We start from the raw sequence: 23,260 nt of genomic DNA on the forward strand, positions 1-23,260 counted from the left end.
CATGGCGTTTATGGCTGACATCAGTTTGGTCTTTTTCTCAGCCTGAAAACACAAAGACAGTTGTGTTTATTTAGTGCGTTTTTTTGTGTTCGTTTGGTCTTGACTGTTTTATCGACTGTTTGTTTTATTGACTGTTTGTTTCATTGACTGTTTTATTGACTGTTTATTTTGTTGACTGTTTTATTGACTGTTTTATCGACTGTTTTATTGACTGTTTGTTTTATTGACTGTTTTATTGACTGTTTGTTTTATTGACTGTTTTATTGACTGTTTGTTTTATTGACTGTTTGTTTTATTGACTGTTTGTTTTATTGTCTGTTTTATTGACTGTTTTATTTTCCCTGTATGAATAAATACAAAAATAAATTAAATAAGTACAATGTTATCTATGCAAATCAAAATAATACTACTAATAATAGTAATGTAAAAATATCTTCACATGTTTAACTTCAAAAATAATATGACTGAAATATAATAATAATACAAATTACAGCTTCACAAAACTACGCAAAAATAATTTCTCGTAAAACTTTAGTAAATGGATGTGTTCCGAGATAACAGGGGAATTACACATAAGATAAACATGTCGAGTCGGCCTCTCACTTCCTGGTTTCAGAACGCAGTCGTACTGATCGTGATTAGAGGGAGAAATGCACAGAACGAGTTTGGAGGTGATTCATGGAGTTAAAAACAGCAGAAGATTCTCAGAGTCACAGATGGAGAAAACGACAGTTATGAAGGAGATTCAGAACGGAGTATTTTTGACGCTCGGAGGGGAGACGACTTTATAACCAGGATTCACCAAAATAGTGTGAATGAAGCTAAATGCAGCTCCAGATGAGTTTGTGATGAGTCATTATTTTTTCTATTATTAATAATAATCTTGCCTCCTCTCTCCTTTCTGCTCTTTCCTTGCCTCCCTCTGTCTTCTCTCCTTCCTCCTCGTCTGCTCTATCCTTGTCTTCTCTTTTCTCATCTCCTCTCTCTTTCTTTCCTCTCCTCATTGTTCTCCCTGACGCTGCGTGGCCAGCGGGGGACACTCGATGGGACACTGGGAGGACACTAGGACCTACAGTATTCTACAGGCGGCACATATTTGGCAGCGCGGCGGCGGTGCTTCTCGCCGCTCCGCTCGCCCCTTCGCTCGCCTTCCGGCCCCTCCACTCGCCGCTCCGCTCGCCGCTCCGCTCGCCGCTCCGCTTGCCCCTCCGCTCGCCACTCGCCCCTCCGTTCGCCCCTCCGCTCGCCGCTCCGCTCGCCCCTCCGCTCGCCGCTCCGCTCGCCCCTCTGCTCGCCGCTCCGCCCGCCGCTCCGCCCGCCCCTCCGCCCCGCTCGCCCCTCCGCCCCTCGCCCCTCCGCCCCGCTCGCCCCTCCGCCCCGCTCGCCCCTCCGCTCCGCTCGCCCCTCCGTTCGCCGCTCCGCTCGCCCCTCCGCTCGCCGCTCCGCTCGCCGCTCGCCTCGCCGCTCGCCCCTCCGCTCGTCCCTCCGCTCGCCGCTCGCCCCTCCGCCCCGCTCGCCCCTCCGCCCCGCTCGCCCCTCCGCTCCGCTCGCCCCTCCGTTCGCCGCTCCGCTCGCCCCTCCGCTCGCCGCTCGCCCCTCCGCTCGTCCCTCCGCTCGCTGCTCCGCTCGCCCCTCCGCTCGCCGCTCTGCTCGCCGCTCGCCCCTCCGCTCGTCCCTCCGCTCGCCGCTCGCCCCTCCGCCCCGCTCGCCCCTCCGCCCCGCTCGCCCCTCCGCTCGCCGCTCGCCCCTCCGCTCGCCCCTCCGCCCCGCTCGCCCCTCCGCTCCGCTCGCCCCTCCGCTCGCCCCTCCGTTCGCCCCTCCGCTCGCCCCTCGGCTCGCCCCTCCGCTCGTCCCTCCGCTTGCTGCTCGCCCCTCCGCTCGCCCCTCGGCTCGCCACTACGCTCGCCCCTCCGCTCGCCGCTCCGCTCGCCCCTCCGCTGGGCCTCTTCGCCTCAGTTTGGGGGCGGCGGCGGGAACAGAGCAGGAGCCGGTTGGAGACAATGCAGCGCTTAGCGGGCCGAGCGGCGACATAAAGAGTTATCAAGTGGAAGCAGAAGTCGTGCTGCAGGAAGCGCACACGCGGTTTGACGCACTCTCGTGGCTCTAGCTCACTTTTAAACATGGAAACCTCAGTATTTCACACATTAAAACGAGGATTTGAGGAGCATAAATGACAAACTGCACCGACGTTTCCAGAGAGGTATTTGGGCCTTGGAATGTGCCGACTTCTTAACACGGCCGCGGTGCCAGAAGAGCCATGTGTTTGACATAAACACAATTCCAACAGCGTTTTACAGGATTAAAAACTGGTACAGGAGAAGTCCGTTTTTTTGTTTTTTACCCCGTGACAACAACAAAGTCATTTCTGAGGCTTTGGAGAAGACGAGCTCGTAAACATGACTGACAGATCAAGTGTGGATGAGGTAAATCACAGCTCTGAGCGTGTTTCTGATGAGGAGACACAGACAGAACAAGCAAAACTCTAAATAGTCGTTTTTTGCATAACTGCACTGACAACAAAGTAAAAGTAAAGTAAATAAACCATTAGAGACCAAAGATGTACCGTATTTTCTGGACTATAAGTCGCACCTTTTTTCAGTTTTGGCCGGGGTGTGACATATACTTACTTTTATACTTACATACTTATACTCTGGAGCGGCTTATATGTGATATCATTTGTTATTTTCACACTTGCAACTGCATTTCACACTCCAGTGCGACTTATATGTTTTTTTCTTCTCTATTATGCATTTTTTGGCTGGTGCGACTTATGACACACAGGAAGAACGTGCAAAAATCCACACTCAAGTCACTGCTGCATCATAATTTTACACTTTTATCATACAATATTATAATGTGTGTCTAGCACAACAACCACTGGTCCAACAACTACGGTAATCTTTCCCGTTTCTGTAGCGCTCTTATAGGAAACCACTCCGATTGTGATGATTTGTGGATTTAAAAGACCCTTAAAAGACCTTTAAAACACCCTTAAAAGATCTTTAAAATACCTTTAAAAGACCTTTAAAAGACCCTTAAAAGATCTTTAAAAGACCTTTAAAAGACCTCTTGAGACCTCAGGATCGCTACCTTTGATGTCACAAATATGGGAAAGTTGAAACTGGTTTGTTTTGAGAGGGTCAGAGGAAGACGAGCTCGTAAACGGGATTAATGACGCGTGAATGAAGCTGAACACAACAGCAACAACAACAACAACAACAACAACAACAACAACAACAACGATAAAACACGGTTAAAAGTTACATAAATGTGTCCAAAGTAAGTGTATCTGTCTGCACATCTACACAGCGACATGCTCCGTTCACACAGGCGAAAGTAGTCGGAATTTAACCAGCAACGTTTGAGTTTGAGAGAAGTTTCTGTGGCAACGATTCAGCGAAAAATGGAATTGACTTCACGTGAGTTTGGTTGGTGGCGTGGGATCAAAAGCAAGCAGTTTTCCCTCATCTTTCCATGTACATCTGAAGGATTTTGAAGGATTTGAAGGCCGATTTATAGTTTCCCACGGTTAATTCTCCAAAAATCTGTCCGTCTATTGCTCCACCAGCACCACAGGTTAAATGTAGTGTCACTAAACAGTATTTCCTTGTACAATGTCTTTGAGGAAACACAAAAGTGGGATTTCACGATGTCAAATGTTAGTGTATTGTGAGAAAAAACATGACGGTTATTGAGATCGTGACCAAACAACGGTGAAATCTTTAATTTTCTTTCGTTCTCGTGCTCTGACGTGTGACTGTTCCTCAAGTCTGTAGGCGAATTTTCAAAAATGAACTCTCTGAACAACAAAATACGGTTGAATGTGACAAAAAGTCACATCTAACTATTTTTTTAACTAGAGATTGAAAAAAAACAACTTTATTTTTGTATTTTTGCCACATTTCTCCTTTGCAAAACCTGCAGAGTGTGAACAATCAGACAGAAATAAGATTACTCACGTCAGATGTCACTGTTTACGTGACATTTCAATAATCAGATGATGATCAGATTTGTGTACATAGTCAGTGTTGCCACAGAAACCGCTGCGACGAATGTGTCGATCAATAGAAATGTAATAACAACGGAAAATGGAAAAAACAGTCACATTCGGACTCAATTTGAAACAAATTTTACAGACTCGGGACCAAATGGAACAACTATGTGATGTTCAGTGTGTCTCGATTTTAATTCTGTTTATGTCTCGTTCTGCTCTGGCCGTGTTCTATGTTCTTTGTTGTGTGTTTTATAAATAATGTTTGAAAATGTTGAAAATAAATGAATAAAAGGAATAAAATGAATAAAATGAATAAAATGAATAAAATGAATAAAATGAAAATGAATAAAATGAATAAAATGAATAAAATAAATAAAATAAATAAAATAAATAAAATAAATAAAATAAATAAAATAAATAAAATAAAAATAATAAAATTATATATATATATATATATATATATATATATATATATATTTAATGTAGTAAGAATAACAATATTTTGTTTATAAGAGTTTTTGTTTATCTATTAAGAGTGTTTTTTTAAACTTCCTATAAGTTATCTGTTTCTTTCCTCTGTATCTACCTGCGTTGTAACAACGAAATTTCCCCATGTGTGGACAATAAAGGAATATCTTATCTTAATATTTTTCAATGCGAAATATGATGCACATTTCACTTATTTACTGTAATGTACTGGCTTCATAAAAAGATCCTCAACAATGTGACTTTTTAACCATGTTCAAGTTAAGAGTACTAACCAGGCTCTGTTTCCAACAACCACAACAATATCAATTGCTACGAGTTATTTCAGTTATTTCAAAACACATGGATCGAGAGTGCGACAGGCTGCACATCTGATTTTCACTGCAAATGCCTCCTTGTAAAAGATCATTAGCGATATAATGCCGTCAATCACAGGTAAACGTAGAGTCTGTTCCCTCGCTCGAGCTGGGACAACAGAAAGAGACGACGATAATCGTTCCTGGGTCTTTTTGTGTGATTGTGACAAACGCGACATAATCACCAACAATTTCACCACAAGATTGAGCAGAAGTTATAAATATGAATGTATTAGTGTCATTCTTCAACAGTTTGAAAGAGTCTCTTATTGTAATTATATTGTAATTATGCTTGACATGATGGTCAAAACAAAAGTGAACATCTCCACAACTACAATTACTTTTACTGCTTCAAACGTACTTATGTGTTAGAATTAGAGTAAAGGTTCCGCGCTGAAGTGTCACACAAAGTAGGTTACCGTATTTTCCGGACTATAAGTCACACCGGAGTATAAGTCGCACCAGCCAAAAAAAATGCATAATAGAGAGGAAAAAAAACATATATAAGTCGCACTGGAGTATAAGTTGCATTTTTGGGGGAAATTTATAAAATCCATTGAATTCTTCTTCCTCTGTGTCACTTCTAAACAACTCCACAAACTCCAGAGGTAGCGGAAGTGCAGATTCTTCTGTGACTTGCGGTGTCCAGTGTGAAAATAACAAATAATATCACATATAAGTCGCACCCCGGCCAAAACTATGGAAAAAGGTGCGACTTATAGTCCGGAAAATACGGTAATCTGTGTAAAGTTCATGTGCATCGACAAGTCAACGACGCACCTTTTTTACGCCGTGGTCTGAACTTATTTGCTGTGAAGATCGGCAGCTCTTTGCCCAAAACGAAAATCTCAATAACAATGAACATCTGTGGGTAAAGTAGCAGCCATAGAGGAACACCGCCGTATTCACCATTAGCTAAATTTGACTAAACAAAACAGCACGAGGAGACCCAGAAAAACAGAACCAAACACTGACGTGAAAATAGAAAGTAACTAAATATGATAGGATTGTTTGGATAAATAGACCACGGCTGCAAATTAGCAAGATCAGCGATATTTGTTTAAAAAGTAAACAACTAAAGCGCGATTAGAGAGAAGACTGAAATACATAAACAGATTATTTTTCTTTTTTTTCCATTTTTAATATTTTTTTCTGGTTTTATTTTGAACTTTTTAAATAGTTTTTTCAGGCTTTTTTCATTGTCTTATGTGCATTTGTGTGTTAAGCAAGTCAAGAGGCATAAACTTCAGGTACAATAGTATTTTTGTGGATATTTTGCTGTTTTAGGACATTCCATCAACTCAAACTGCAATTTTTATTTTATTATGATGTATTGTACAGCCCTAAAATAGACATATATATATATATATATATATATATATATATATATATATATATATATATATATACATAAATAAGTAAACAACATTGTAACATTTAAGTCAACAAATGGACCTTGTTTTTTTTTTTTTTTGTCTTTACACTCGTCTTTTACAGGAAAACAAGAGAAGTTGCAGAGTAGAAACATGCAGTGAAAAACCAAGATAAATAACTTACTTTATACCGTATTTTCCGGACTATAAGTCGCACCTTTTTTCATTGTTTTGGCCATGTATATACTAAGACTTATATACTTATACTCTGGAGCGACTTATATGTGATATCATTTGTTATTTTCACACTTGCAACCGCATTTCATACTCCGGTGCGACTTATACTCCAGAAAATACGGTACTTTAAATCTAACACAAAAAACACCCTTAAGCACAATAAGATGCTACGCCCGTGGACAGAACAATCACGCACACAGAAGGTGGCAACGGCTACGAGTATTGACTCTGCGGCGTGCGGACGGAGTAAAACCAAAACACAGGTGAAAGCGACAGAGAAAAAAGAAACAATTACAGCGATTAAAACACCACGTTTGTCCGCGAAGCCGCTTTTAGGAAACAACACATTTCTAGCCTCTTTAGCACAACTCAAGCGTGACCTACAAAAGTTGACGTTTCTAGGCAAACGCTCTCTCTCTCTCTCTCTCTCTCTCTCTTCTCTCTCTCTCTCTCTCTCTCTCTCTCTCTCTCTCTCTCTCTCTCTCTCTCTCTCCCTCTCTCTCCCTCTCTCTCTCTCTCTCCCTCCCTCTCTCTCTCTCTCCCTCTCCCTCTCCCTTTCCCTCTCTCTCTCTCTCTCTCTCTCTCTCTCTCTCTCTCTCTCTCTCTCTCTCTCTCTCTCTCTCTCTCCCTCCCTCTCTCTCTCTCTCTCTGTTTATCTCCCTCTTTCTCTGTTTGTCTCTCTCTGTTTCTCTGTTTCTCTCTCTCTCTCTTCCTCTCTCTCTCTCTCTCTCTCTCTTTCTCTCTCTCTGTTTCTCTCTGTCACTCCCCCTTTCTCTCTGTTTCTCTCTCTCTCTGTTTCTCTCTCTCTCCCTCACTCTCTCTGTTTCTCTCTCTCTCCCTCACTCTCTCTGTTTCTCTCTCTCTCTCTTCCTCTCTCTCTCTCTCTCTTTTTCCAACATGGCAGGCATTTTTAAATCCCCCTGTCCCTTTAAGAGCGGACCCTCCACAAAAACGACGCCAGCGAGGAGGACAAACTTAAAAGTCAGCGTTCGCTCGTCCCGAAAAGCGCCGGACGAGCGGACGCACGTACCCATCGGCGCCGGGGGTCCCAGGGTGAGATTTGTCCTCCCTCGCTCGCTCCCCCGCTCGCTCGCTCGCTCGCACAAGTCGCACTTTCCTTAGAAAAAGAGAGAGAGAGGGAGAGACTTGTGCTGGTTCTTTGTGTGGGAATTCGGGCGTCACGTGACGGCGGGCGGAGGTTCCCCATTGGCTGGAGGAGGGAGACTCGCGAAAACATTGGAGCAGAGCCAAAGGAGGTTGTCTATGAATGAGAAGAGAGGGGGAGAAAAGGAAGACTCTACTGTACTGGAAATGGAAGGACGGAACCAGAGCTAGACCAGGGCTAAACCAGGGCTGAACCAGGGCTAAACCAGGGCTGAACCAGGGCTGAACCAGGGCTGAACCAAGGCTAGACCAGGGCTAAACCAGGGCTAGACCAGGGCTAAACCAGGACTAAACCAGGGCAAAACCAGAGCTAAACCAGGGCTAAACCAGGGCTAAACCAGGGCTGAACCAGGACTGAACCAGGGCTAAACCAGGGCTAAACCAGGACTAAACCAGGGCTGAACCAGGACTGAACCTGGGCTAAACCAGGGTTAAACCAGGGCTAAACCAGGGCTAAACCAAGGCTAAACCAGGGCTGAACGAGGGCTGAACCAGGGTTAAACCAGGACCAAACCAGGACTAAACCAGAACCAGGGCTAAACCAGGGCTAAACCAGGGCTGAACCAGGGCTGAACCAGGGCTAAACCAGGACCAAACCAGGACTAAACCAGAACTAAACAAGGGCAAAACCTGGGCTAAACCAGGTCTAAACAAGGACTAAACCAGAACTAAACCAGAGCTGAATCAGGGCTAAACCATGACTGAACCAGGACTAAACCAGGACTGAACCAGTACTAAACCAGGACTAAACTAGGGCTAAACCAGAACTAAACCAGGGCTGAACCAGGGCAAAACTAGGACCAAACCAGGGCTAAAACAGGACTAAACCTGAACTAAACCAGGACTAAACCAGGACTGGACCGTGGCTGACCAATGTAGGACAAAACCTGGAATAATCCAGACCAACGTAATAGTCTATTAAACAGGAATAACAGCGGGTCTAACCAACAACTAAACCAGGACTTAACTGAGACTCAACCAGGAATAATGTAAGACCAACAAAGTGAGCCAATTAAAACAGGTTAACCAAGGACTAAACCGAGACTCAACCAGGGCAAATGGAGGATTAAACAAGAACCAAACCAGGACTAAACAGGGCAAATAAAGGACAAAACCTGAACTAAACCATAACGAAAGTGATATTAAACCAGAACAAGAGTTTAACTAAGGACTAGACCAGGACCATAACAGACAATATTAGGGGATTATTTCACAAGAATAATGCCACTTAAAGCTGAGGTATCTGATTTTATTGTGTATAAATTAGTCATTTGTGTGTTTACCACCAAAAAGTATCTTGTAAAAGCTTCACATTCTGAGAAAAATAAGACAGTCTGCACCTAATAATAAAGTATTTTATGTCTCGTCAACCCGGAAGTAAGAGCTGAAAGCAGCGCTCTGATTGGCTGCCCTGAGGTGGTCCGCCCCAGTTTCACTTTGCTGCCTGAAAACAGCACTTTAAAAAAACACGCTCGCCCCTGGAAATGAATGCGTCTGAATATTAACAACGTGCCAAAGGTTTGTGAGCGAGTTACATACATTTGAAAACCTACTTTTAACAACGTAAACATCAAGTACCTCAGCTTTAAAGTGAAAGTATCATAAAGCTTCAGAACACAGCGCTCTGAAAGCAGGTATTCAGAATAATGTAACTAATAATCACATTTTCTAAGTATTTTTCCACACACTGGTAGTAACACTGTTCTAAATATGCTTGTCAAAAGTATCAAATGTCAGATAAGAACCGATACAACAACTGCTATACTCATTTAAACAAGTATCGATACTAAAAACATCACGGCGTAAATGGAGCTTCGACACCAAAACAGATGAGTCTTTGTCCAAAACCGGTTCAAAGCCCTCGTGATCGGCGCCGAAATAAAACAGCCGCGTTCACAATTAGCATCTTTAGCTCCTTTAAATCTCCGCCTCGTTGACCAAATCCCCCCGTGCCTCAAGCGCCGCTCCGTCCTCGTATTTCACAGCCTTCACTTGTAGAGCTCTGGCATGTCCCGCTAATTCGCCCATAACTTCAAGGCCCGGGACAGTTTTATGGGCCGCGGCTGAGGTTAATGCGCGGAGGGGCGGGGCCAGGGGGAAACGTAAGGACCCCTTGCAGTTAATGTGACGTATGGTAATCATGCAATGTTGGTGTTGTGAACGAGAAATACACAACAGGGGACCGGGCCGAGACTAAAACTGTGGACTAAACCAGGGCGAAAGTCGGCCTGAACCGGGACAGACTCCGATTAAACGTGAATCGAGGTGACAAACGGATCGAAACGGGAAATTCAGCCTCTTTTGAGTCAAGGAAATAGAGAAAAAAAGTGTCGGCACCAAGGTTACGAGAAGTAACTGTTATTGTTTTTTTGAGGCAAAATCAACACAGCAGCAAAACGTACATGAAGAAGTCCAGTATTGTACATTAATAAGCCTTTTAAAACTATATTTGAACACTGATGACCCCGGAGTAAAAACGGAAAAGATGTGTTTGCGTTTATTTGAATATTTAATTGACAATATTTGGCAAGTTTTTTCTATTATTTGTCGAAATTAATGTCCGTTAATTGTGTTTTGGTTTAGGTCTTTGGTTCTTATTTCTTTTTTATCTATTTTTTTCTTATTTTATTTGTGAGACAAACAAACAATGACAATAGCAACATACAAATTATACGGAAAAGATGAAAACAGGGAAGGCAATAAATAAATCAGAAAATGAAAAAATGATAAAATGAATAAATTATATATATATATTATATATATATATATATATATATATATATATATATTTTTTTTTTTAATATATATTTATATATATATATATTTTTTTTTAATTAAAAAAATAAAAACAAAAAATTTAAAAAAATCTTTACAATTAATACAAAAATAAATAGGGGGTAGGGGTGAAACGGGTGGGGAAGGATAGGGGTAAAGTTCAGAGTTCCTGGATGTTAACATACATTTGCACATACATTTTCAGCCATACACTTGTGGCCACATACACCAGGCTTTTGGGTCTTAATTTGATTGATTTAATTGTATTTTTGGTAAAGTGTCCGACTGATCAAGCAATAAATTAATAAAAAATGAATAGTACGAATGTAGAACAAATCAAATCAGCACAAACAAGGACTCTGTTGCAAGATTACTCAAACATAAGCCCAATTTCCAGGTTCAAATCAAACGGGGAACTACTAAACGTGAAATAAACCAAACATAAACTGATTTATCTTGACTAGTCGGCTATGCAAATTACTCAGTCATATTTTGCATCATCGTCATGGTTATCTGGACCGTACAGCCTCAAGATGTCAAAAAAGAATAAACCAGTTCTGATTTTCCTCACTAAAATACACTTCATACACCTTCAGTCGCTGCATTTTGACATTTACGTGGTTGATAACGTGTTTAAAAAGCCTCAAACGTACATTAAAGGACAAAACCCAGCATAAAAACGGACTTAAACCCATGAACCTCGGCACCGCGCTCGTGTCTCCAGCTCAGCTCTCTCACCTCCATCTTCCACTTGGCGAGCCACTCTTCTCGGGTGCGTTTGCTGATGTAGTACGGGTCTCCGGCCTGGAACGTGACCCTGGGAACGGGCCGCTGTCGCAGGCTGATCTCCCACCCGACGCCCCCGCGCATCCGCCCCCGACCGCCCTGCACAAACGCCACAAACGCCACTTTGAATTAGTTTTATCGCCATTGTCAGACGATGTGGTGCGACGTTACACCAACGGTAAGAGTATAAACTATGATCAAACTAAAGACATGCAGAAAATACAGACTTGAATACAAAATACATAGGGACAGAACAACAAATAAACTGTGTGAGTTATTAAAGGACAAATTATTACACTTTATTTGAATTGTTATCACCCTTTAATCATGCTCTTGAGCACCTTTAATTTGACATCTGATGTTTTAGAACTAAAAAAGAAAAAGTCTATAACAAACAAAGACAGTTACGTTTGGATCTTTGCCGTTTCCCGTGGAACTAACTGAGTTTTGGCGCCATCTACAGGCTGCAGAGGAAATCAGATGGGATGAGAAATGCACAGAACGAGTCAGGAGATGATTTATGGAGTTAAAAACAGCAGAAGATTCTCAGAGCCACGTCACAGATCGAGGAAACGTCAGTTATGGAGATTCAGAACGGGGTGTTTTTGATGCTCGGAGGGGAGACGACTTTCTAACCAGAATGAAGCTAAATGTTACTCTAGGTGAGTTTGTGATGAGGAACAATGTAAGAAGAAGTAAATTTTGCATAATATGTGTCCTTTGAAGTGGCAGGTATTATACAAAGTGCTTTTGATGGATGTACGTCTTTCAAAGCCGGATTTAAGGATTCACAAATGTCTTTGAGTGTCGTGAAAAGCTCTTCATGAATTTTATTATTAAACAATTTAGACACTTTATCTGCATTTCAAGTTTCAGATTGAACCATGTTGGCTTGGATATGTAAATAAAGGCTTTCTAAATGATACTTTTCGGCGTGTCCTTAGTTTCCAAGTCAAAACTGCTCTTTTCTATGACCCATTTCATCGTTCATTTGTGTATTAAAGCCGTTTGTATAAGCATGCGCACGTCTTTAATAAATATAATATATACTTTTCTTTGTTGTTGCTTCAATTGGCGACAAAACCCGTCAAAATGTCTCACCTCTTTCTTGACCGAGTCTCCTCCGTGGTCCTCCTTGTGCTCCACATCTGCACACAACAAACACGACACACACGACACTTCAGATTAATAAACCCAAGAGGAAGTGTCCAGTGTTATGGAACTCGAGTGTTTTCTCATTTATCAGAGAAACACGACACGTTTATCGACCTGAGGCTTTTCACACACTTCCAGTCATCGCTGAATATACACCCGAGATGATAGAATATACACTGAATATACACCCGAGATGACACACTGAATATACACCCGAGATGACACACTGAATATACACCCGAGATGACACACTGAATATACACCCGAGATGACACACTGAATATACACCCGAGATGACACACTGAATATACACCCGAGATGACAGAATATACACTGAATATACACCCGAGATGACAGAAAATACACCCGAGATGACAGAAAATACACTGGGCCTTTTCATGTGTTTGTGTGTGAGACATAATCCTGAGAAATACACTTTCAATGAAGCTGTTTTATCTCATTTACCTGTGTTTTCACTGCAGAACATGCTAATGCCCAATGAAAACGACTGACAGGACGCAACGAGACGCAACAAGATGAAATGAGACGAGATGAAACCAAACGAGACGCAACGAGATGAAATGAGACGAGATGAAACCAAACGAGACGCAACGAGATCAAATGAAACGAGACGAGATGAAATGAAACGAGACGAGATGAAATGAAACGACACGAGACAAAACGAGATGAAATGAAACGAGACAAAACGAGATGCAACAAGACGAGACGAAACGGGATGAAACGATACGAGACCAAACGAGACGCAACGTGATGCAAAGAGATGAAATAAAACGAGACGAGACGGAACGAGATTAAATGAATCGAGACGAAACCAAACGAGACGCAACGAGATGCAAAGAGATGAAATGAAGCGAGACGAAAAGAGACGCAACGAGATGCAAAGAGATGAAATGAAACGAGACAAGACGAAACGAGATGTAAAATGAAACGAGACGAGACCAAACGAGACGCAGCGAGAATGAATTAAACGAGACAAGACCAAACGAGACGCAACGAGATTAAATGAAACAAGACGCAACAAGATTAAATGAAACGAGACGCAACAAGATTAAATGAAACGAGGTGCAACAAGATTAAATGAAGCGAGATGAGATGCAACGAGATTAAATGAAACGAGATGAGATGCAACGAGATTAAATGAAACGAGATGAGATGCAACGAGATTAAATGAGACCAGACGAGACGCAACAAGATTAAATTAAACGAGACAAGACCAAACAAGATGAGACGAAATGAGACAAAAAGAGATGAACCGCGATAAAAGAAGACGGAATAAGAAGAGATCAAACGAGACGAGATCAAACGAGACAAAAAGTGACAAAACAAGACACTGTAACTCAAAGGTGTCTTTGTCCAAGCCAAATGTAAACAGAAGGTGGAAAAAAACAATAATTCTCCTTGTGTCAGTTTTATCTCATGAGAGCTCGTGGTCCCGCCCCCAGTCGATCATTACTTTACACTTTGTTCATTGTAAACCACAATATTGGTCAAAAACAACTGGTCTCTCATCATTAGTTTACAGTATTGTTCCCCTGTTTTCACCTACCCCCTATTCCCGCCCACATCCCGGTGCTTCATTGTGATTATTCGAAAAACGAAGACTCCAACTGATACTCATAAGTTAAATCAATGTTTTATATGCATTTTTCAACAGCAAAAGTGCGTAAATGATAATCTTGCCGGTATAAAGAGGCAGAGCTTTCTGTTATTAGTTTGTTTTAGATCAATATTGCCGTTTAAAATGAACAAAATGTAGAATCGCAATCTATTCATTACATAGTTTAATAAAGGGTTGTGCAGTTAATCACATTTTAATTGCGTTTCAGTCATTTCTAATCACCTATGATCACTTATTGTCAAATATGATTAAATGTCTGTTTAATTAATGTTCAGGAAATTAATATTATGTATGGTATTTGTTTTTAATAGGACAAAATACCATATTTTCCGGACTATAAGTTGCACTGGAGTATGAAATGTGGTTGCAAGTGTGAAAGTAACAAATAATATCACATATAAGTCGCTCCGGAGTATAAGTATAAATATAAGTATAAGTCGCACCCCGACTAAACTATGAAAAAAGTTTAACACTCAATAGCCCACAAACACATTTCGCCTGTGGGACAAGCGGCTACACACGATGCGACTCCTGAACATGCCGCGCTCAGACCCGACTCGTCCGCCTCGCGTTCAGGTGCAGCGCGAGGACTTTGACGAAGAGCAGACACCTCCCGGGGCCTGGTAAACGGAGCAGGTTTGCTTTGGCAGCTGTCACCTCTGACCTCGGATTCCCCCCGTCGCAGACGCGCAGCTGCTTAGCATTAGCGATAGCCGCGGACGCACGGGAACATGAGGACTCACTTTACTGACATCGCACACGCTCCTCTGCGCGAGCACCGCCGGGGTCGAGGGGGGCAGAGGAGGATTCAAATGTTTTCGTACCGCTAAACTGCATTTTTTCCTTCAGAATATGTGCAGCTAAAGTAAATAAACACGTGGAACAGGGCTAGAGATTTGATTAGTTTTTCCAATTTAGACTTTCAGGCAAAGTTAAGTCAAATTTGCCCCCGAACCAGGTGGAAAAAGTAGAACGCATTGATAACTACTCGACTGAACTATTGTAATTCACTCTACTTTGGCCTACTTTGTGACCGTGGATAAATTTTTATCACTCCAGCTCAAACTCAAACAGGTATGAAACACTCAGAATGCAACTTCGAGAGCGTAAATGAGAAGAGAAAACGCCAAAAAGATGGATAAACGCTCTTAAAAGTCGATTTTGCACTAAACGGGAGATATATTTAGTAGATGTAGGGCTGTAATTCTATTTTTATTTTACCTGAATATGTGTTATTTATTTTATTTATTTTATTTATTTTATTTATTTTATTTATTTTATTTATTTTATTTATTTTATTTATTTTATTTATTTTATTTATTTTATTATCACTATTATTATCACTATTATTATCATTATTAGGCCCGAGCGCCACAAGCTGGCGAGAGGCCTATTAATCTCGTAAGGCCGTGCGAAGCACGGCTGCGAAAGTGCGCACGTAGTGCGCACGAAATCGAGCGCGAAGCGCTCGCCCACTTCCAAACACTCACTAACGCACTCCTTCACTCATGCACGCCCCGTGCATACTAATTAGTAGTAGGAAAATGGAACATTACCGTTGTAAACGGGCGAAGCCCGTGCAAAAGTGCGCACTAAACGAGCACTTTACATTGAGATGACGACCGCGAAGCGGTCGTCACCGCGAAGCGGTCGTCATCCCCATATAAAGCACTCATTTGCGCTAAGTACCTCACGAATACGTTCCCCATCTCTTGCATGTTCCGTGCATATAAGCATGTAATGCAAAAAATGAACATTATTACTGTATAGAGGGCCAAAAACACAAAGTGGGCGGAGCCCACTCAAAATTAACGAAAGTACCCGTCAGTGACCAGGGACCCACACCATGAGGTAGGAAAGCGCGAGCGCTTTCCGAAAATGTATAGTTTATGATATTTGGAAAATGGGAAACATTGTTTTCGCATCGGAATATTATTCTTTCTTCTTCTTCTTCTTCTTCTTCTCGGGACCAACCCCCCTATTTTTCACCCAGTGAACATTGACGAAAAGTCACAAAAATTTGCACACCTCTAAAAATCGTGCCTCTCTACATTCTGGCTATTTCCCTTTTCTAAAATAAAAAAAAATTGGCGCGTCAGCGCCCCCAAATGTACCAAAAATGCATTGAGAGATGGGAAATGACCCAAAAAAAATCTGATCGTAGAATCATGAAATTTGGCGCAGAGGTAGATGGTGACAAGAGAAGTAAAAAATATTATTACGGCAACGCCGTCCGCCCAACCAAATGTCGGCCATATTGCTTCAAAAATGGCTAAACATGACTTCGGAGTTTTTCCAAACGTCGTACTTTTACGAACTCCTCCCAGGGCGTTGGCCCTAAAAAGCTGAAATTTGGTGAAAATGCTACTGAGGAGTGGGACATCAAAAGTTATCCAAATTACATTGATACCTGTCACGGTCTCTGTGCGGCAAAGCCGCAAACTGTAGCAAGAATTTCAGAAATCTCCCAAATTTAACATTTCTGCCGTTTGCGCAGATAAAGTCCGAATTGCGTCAAATTAGAATCAGTTGTTAAACTCTTTGCCCTAAACCTACTTGAAGTGAAATAAATTAATTTGGAGCCACAGCGCCCCCTACAGATTTTATATGGAGGTTAAATATTTAGTTTTGCGAAATTATATGAAATTTGACACACAACTCAATTTTGGCATCCCCATCAGAAAAGTCAATGAGACCCATGTCATAATTGTTATGGCTTTGCCGTAACGATGACCGAAACCTTTCATGTTATTCCAATGGGGAAATCGCCAGAACATGTTTACACTATAGACTTTCACAAACTCCATCAAAAGTTATCCACATTTTTATTCAAAGAGTCACGGTGTCTGTGCGGCAAAGCCGCACATTTTGCCAAGAATTCTAAATAAAATTGCTTTTTGATGGTAAAACAAAGGGGAGAAGATGTGACAGCGTCACAGATTCAGCAGTAGGCGTAATAAAAGGACAATTGGGGCGCGTTAGCGCCCCCTCCTCTTGCGGCGTGGCGGCGGCGTAGCGAGGGCCGATCATTGCCGCTTGCGGCTATATTTATTATTATTATTATTATTTTCTGTAGCATAATGCTCTCTGGTCATGTTCTTTGTTTAGTTTTTTAAAATCTGTTTATTATTATTTTATTTATGTTTTACTTGAGTGTGTGGTTCAATGTGATTTTTAAAAAAATTTTATTTAATTTTTTTTTTTTTAGCACGTTCTCTTTTTCTTTTTTTTTCTTATTATGATTTTATTTAAAAAAGAATAAACAAGTTGACTTTGCATAATATGGATTACATTTGAGATGTATATTTTAATAGTGTGTTGAAAGTGAAGTCCGCCCAGACGCGTTAACAACTCAGAGAAGACCTGTTTGTAGAGATCTTAACTCTACCAGGTCCAGTTACAGGTCAGATCTATGGAGAAGCAACACCGCTCATTTTTCAAGGCAACAAAAACACCCCTTGTTTTCCCTTTACATGAGATTTAACGAGCAAAGCAACGACATCTCCGTGGAGACGAGCAGGTGGCGGGCCCTCTACCCACAAAGTTACATGTTGCAGCTTTAGTGACAAATCAAAAGGGTCGTCGTGGCCCGTTTTAAATACCCAGAACCCACCAGACGGCCGGGCGCAGAGCGAGCTCTCGGGAGGGTCGAGCCGCACTTGAACTGCGGCAGTAACGTTAGCAACATGTTGCTAAGGGCCGCTCGCCGTGTTCAGTGAAGCGCTCGCAGTGTTCAGTGAAGAGCTCTACAGATCGGGAACACAACAGAGGCCCTCAGACGCCTCTCCACTGACGCCGCCCGGCTTTTCTGACGCCGTTTAGACCGTTCTCTGGGACAATGAACTCCTGAATGAGTCATTTAGTGAAGTGCGTCTGAGAGCGGCCTGAAACCATACTATTTATACTATTATCTATTAACCATACTATTATCTATTAACCATACTATTATCTATGAACCATACTATTATCTATTAAACATACTATTATCTATTAACCATACTATTATCTATTAACCATATTATTATCTATTAACCATATTATTATCTATTAACCATACTATTATCTATTAACCATACTATTATCTATGAACCATACTATTATCTATTAAACATACTATTATCTATTAACCATACTATTATCTATTAACCATATTATTATCTATTAACCATATTATTATCTATTAAACATACTATTATCTATTAACCATACTATTATGTATTAATTAAACATACTATTATCTATTAACCATACTATTATCTATTAAACATACTATTATTTAACCATACTATTATCTATTAAACATACTATTATCTATTAACCATATTATTATCTATTAACCATACTATTATCTATTAAACATACTATTATTTAACCATACTATTATCTATTAAACATACTATTATCTATTAACCAAACTATTATCTATTAACCATACTATTATCTATTAAACATACTATTATCTATTAAACATACTATTATCTATTAACCAAACTATTATCTATTAACCATACTATTATCTATTAAACATACTATTATCTATTAACCATATTATTATCTATTAACCATACTATTATGTATTAAACATACTATTATCTATTAACCAAACTATTATCTATTAACCATACTATTATCTATTAAACATACTATTATCTATTAAACATACTATTATCTATTAACCAAACTATTATCTATTAACCATACTATTATCTATTAACCAAACTATTATCTATTAAACATACTATTATCTATTAAACATACTATTATCTATTAACCAAACTATTATCTATTAACCATACTATTATCTATTAAACATACTATTATCTATTAACCATATTATTATCTATTAACCATACTATTATGTATTAAACATACTATTATCTATTAACCAAACTATTATCTATTAACCATACTATTATCTATTAAACATACTATTATCTATTAAACATACTATTATCTATTAACCAAACTATTATCTATTAAACATACTATTATCTATTAACCAAACTATTATCTATTAACCATACTATTATCTATTAAACATACTATTATCTATTAACCATATTATTATCTATTAACCATACTATTATGTATTAAACATACTATTATCTATTAACCAAACTATTATCTATTAACCATACTATTATCTATTAAACATACTATTATCTATTAAACATACTATTATCTATTAACCAAACTATTATCTATTAACCATACTATTATCTATTAACCATACTATTATCTATTAAACATATTATTATCTATTAACCAAACTATTATCTATTAAATATACTATTATCTATTAACCATATTATTATCTATTAAACATACTATTATCTATTAAACATACTATTATCTATTAACCATATTATTATCTATTAAACATACTATTATCTATTAAACATACTATTATCTATTAACCAAACTATTATCTATTAAACATACTATTATCTATTAAACATTCTATTATCTCTGTAGGCTTTAGAGACAGCCGAGTAAGTGCAGTAGTAGTAGTAGTAGTAGTAGTAGTAGTAGTAGTAGTGGTAGTAGTGGTAGTAGGAGTAGTAGGAGTAGTAGTAGCAGCACCAGTTTTTTTGTTTATTTGCGAAACAAGATGAGACGTAAAGGGACAAAATGAGACAAAACAAGATTAAATGAGGCGAAATGAGACAAAACAAGACGAAACAAGATGAAACAAGATAAAACAAGACAAAACAAGATTAAATGAGACGAAATGAGACAAAACAAGACGAAACTAGATGAAACAAAAGACAAAACAAGACGAAACCAGATGAAACGAGACAAAACGAGATTAAATGAGACAAAACAAGACGAAACCAGATGAAACAAGACGAAAGGAGATTAAATGAGACGAAATGAGACAAAAAAAGACGAAACAAGATGAAACAAGATAAAACAAGACAAAACAAGATTAAATGAGACGAAATGAGACAAAACAAGACGAAACTAGATGAAACAAGAGACAAAACAAGACGAAACCAGATGAAACGAGACAAAACGAGATTAAATGAGAAAAAACAAGACGAAACTAGATGAAACGAGATGAAACAAGACGAAATGAGACAAAAGAAGACGAAACCAGATGAAACGAGACAAAACGAGATTAAATGAGACAAAACAAGACGAAACCAGATGAAACAAGACGAAATGAGATTAAATGAGACGAAATGAGACAAAAAAAGACGAAACAAGATGAAACAAGATAAAACAAGACAAAACAAGATTAAATGAGACGAAATGAGACAAAACAAGACGAAACTAGATGAAACAAGAGACAAAACAAGACGAAACCAGATGAAACGAGACAAAACGAGATTAAATGAGACAAAACAAGACGAAACTAGATGAAACGAGATGAAACAAGACGAAATGAGACAAAAGAAGACGAAACCAGATGAAACGAGATGAAACTAGATGAAACGAGAGACAAAACAAGAAGAAAACGAGATGAAACGAGATAAAACAAGATGAAAGGAGATAAAACAAGACGAAAGGAGATTAAATAAGACGAAATGAGACAAAACAAGACTAAACGAGATAAAACAAGACGAAACAAGATTAAATGAGACGAAATGAGACAAAACAAGACGAAACTAGATGAAACGAGAGACAAAACAAGACGAAACAAGATGAAAAGAGACAAAACGAGATTAAATGAGACAAAATCAGGCAAAACCAGACGAAACTAGATGAAACGAGAGACGAAACGAGACAAAAAAGACTAAACGAGACGAAACAAGATGAAATGAGACGAAATGAGACAAAATGAGACGAAACGAGACAAAACGAGACAAAATGCGACAAGACGAAAATAAATTAGATAAAACGAGATGAACTAAGACAAAATGCAACAAAACCAAACGAGATGAAAAAGGTTTTTTAGTTTTGGTTCAGTTTATGTGCATTTAAAATTTGCATTTAAAAACCACATTGGAAAGATGAGTGCAAAAACGCTCAAAGTGCACAGCAAAACACCAAAAACAACCACATAAACCAACAATACGCTTCAAAACACAAAGTACCACGGGAAATTTGACACAGTGAAAGTTAATATGAGTATAAGCAATAACTAGTAGTAGTAGTAGTAGTAGAAGTAGTCATAGCTGTAGTTGTAGCAGTCGTACCACAAACATACAAAGGCGAGCGCGTCTGCATCTGTTTTCTGTTTCACACGACGTGAACCGACCACAAACGTGTTCAGAGCCGAGCGTGAATCTGAAGAGAAAACAACGCTGGAACCGCGGTGAACATGCAGGTCTGAAACACACTATATGCAGCGCTACATGCAGGTCTGAAACACGCTACACGCAGCGCTACATGCAGGTCTGAAACACACTACACGCAGCGCTACATGCAGGTCTGAAACACACTACACGCAGCGCTACATGCAGGTCTGAAACACGCTACACGCAGCGCTACATGCAGGTCTGAAACACACTACACGCAGCGCTACATGCAGGTCTGAAACACACTATATGCAGCGCTACATGCAGGTCTGAAACACGCTACACGCAGCGCTACATGCAGGTCTGAAACACACTACACGCAGCGCTACATGCAGGTCTGAAACACACTACACGCAGCGCTACATGCAGGTCTGAGACACACTATATGCAGCGCTACATGCAAGTCTGAAACACGCTACACGCAGCGCTACATGCAGGTCTGAAACACACTATATGCAGCGCTACATGCAGGTCTGAAACACACTATATGCAGCGCTACATGCAGGTCTGAAACACGCTATGTCTGAAACACGCTACACGCAGGTCTGAAACACGCTACATGCACCGCTACATGCAGGTCTGAAACACGCTACGTCTGAAACACGATACACGCAGGTCTGTAACACGCTACATGCACCGCTACATGCAGGTCTGAAAGACGCTACAAGCAGGTCTAAAACACGCTACAAGCAGGTCTGAAACACGCTACGTCTGAAGCACGCTACACGCAGGTCTGAAACACGCTACGTCTGAAGCACGCTACACGTAGGTCTGATACACGCTACGTCTGAAGCACGCTACATGCAGGTCTGAAACACGCTACACGCAGGTCTGAAACACGCTACACGCAGGTCTAAAACACGCTATACGCAGGTCTGAAACACACTACACGCAGGTCTGAAACACGCTACACGCAGGTCTGAAACACGTCTTGATTACTTATGCATTCATTTAATTCATATTTATTTATTATTATTTATGTTTTAATTTACTTATTTATTTATGTATTTATGTATTTATGTATTTTTATTTTTTATTTTTTATTTTTTATTTTTTATTTTTTATTTTTTATTTTTTATTTTTTTATTTTTTATTTTTTATTTTTTATTTTATTTTATTTTATTTATTTTTTTATTTTATTTTTTTAATTATTATTTATTTATCATATATAATTTCTCACGTGTGGAACAGTGACATTGACAGTGAAAGAGACTCGCACACTGGAGGTTTGTCTTCAGTCAAAGCCGCTCTGTGCCGCTCTGTGCCACTTTCACACACATCTCACCGAGACTTGTGGTGGTCACATGTTCCTGACTTTAGCTCTCAAACCACAGATGCAACGATACTGAGACACAGAGCTGAGACAAACAGCTGAGACACAGAGATGAGACACAGAGCAGAGACACAGAGATGAGACACAGAGCCGAGACACAGAGATGAAACACAGAGATGAGACACAGAGCCGAGACACAGAGCTGAGACACAGAGCCGAGACACAGAGACACAGGGATGAGACACAGAGCTGAGACACAGAGCTGAGACACAGAGCCGAGACACAGAGCCGAGACACAGAGACACAGGGATGAGACACAGAGCTGAGACACAGAGATGAGACACAGAGATGAGACACAGAGATGAGACACAGAGATAGCTGAGACACAGAGCCGAGACACAGAGATGAGACACAGAGCTGAGACACAGAGCTGAGACACAGAGCTGAGACACAGAGCCGAGACACAGAGCCGAGACACAGAGATGAGACACAGAGATAGCTGAGACACAGAGCCGAGACACAGAGATGAGACTCAGAGCTGAGACACATAGCTGAGACACAGAGCTGAGACACAGAGCTGAGACACAGAGCCGAGACACAGAGCCGAGACACAGAGATGAGACACAGAGATAGCTGAGACACAGAGCCGAGACACAGAGATGAGACTCAGAGCTGAGACACAGAGCTGAGACACAGAGCTGAGACACAGAGCTGAGACACAGAGCTGAGACACAGAGCCGAGACACAGAGATGAAACACAGAGATGAGACACAGAGCC

General features: G+C 40.3%; 1 protein-coding gene across 1 annotated transcript in view; it reads right to left on the reverse strand.

The window, feature by feature from the left end:
• Positions 1-23,260, reverse strand: part of LOC140370943 (DNA (cytosine-5)-methyltransferase 3A-like) — a 62,441-nt gene that overhangs the window by 17,475 nt on the left and 21,706 nt on the right. Inside the window, exons 5-7 of the mRNA XM_072458227.1 lie at positions 12,273-12,319; positions 11,124-11,270; positions 1-42 (exon numbers count right to left, since the gene is read on the reverse strand). The exon at positions 1-42 is cut by the window's left edge and continues 339 nt beyond it. Of these exons, the coding sequence (XP_072314328.1) occupies positions 1-42; positions 11,124-11,270; positions 12,273-12,319 (236 nt within the window). The remainder of the gene's footprint in view (positions 43-11,123; positions 11,271-12,272; positions 12,320-23,260) is intronic.

The sequence above is a fragment of the Eucyclogobius newberryi genome, unplaced genomic scaffold (assembly GCF_026437365.1).
Source record: "Eucyclogobius newberryi isolate DKJ021-1_F unplaced genomic scaffold, fEucNew1.0.hap1 SCAF_21, whole genome shotgun sequence".
NCBI classification, from domain to species: Eukaryota; Metazoa; Chordata; class Actinopteri; order Gobiiformes; family Gobiidae; genus Eucyclogobius; species Eucyclogobius newberryi.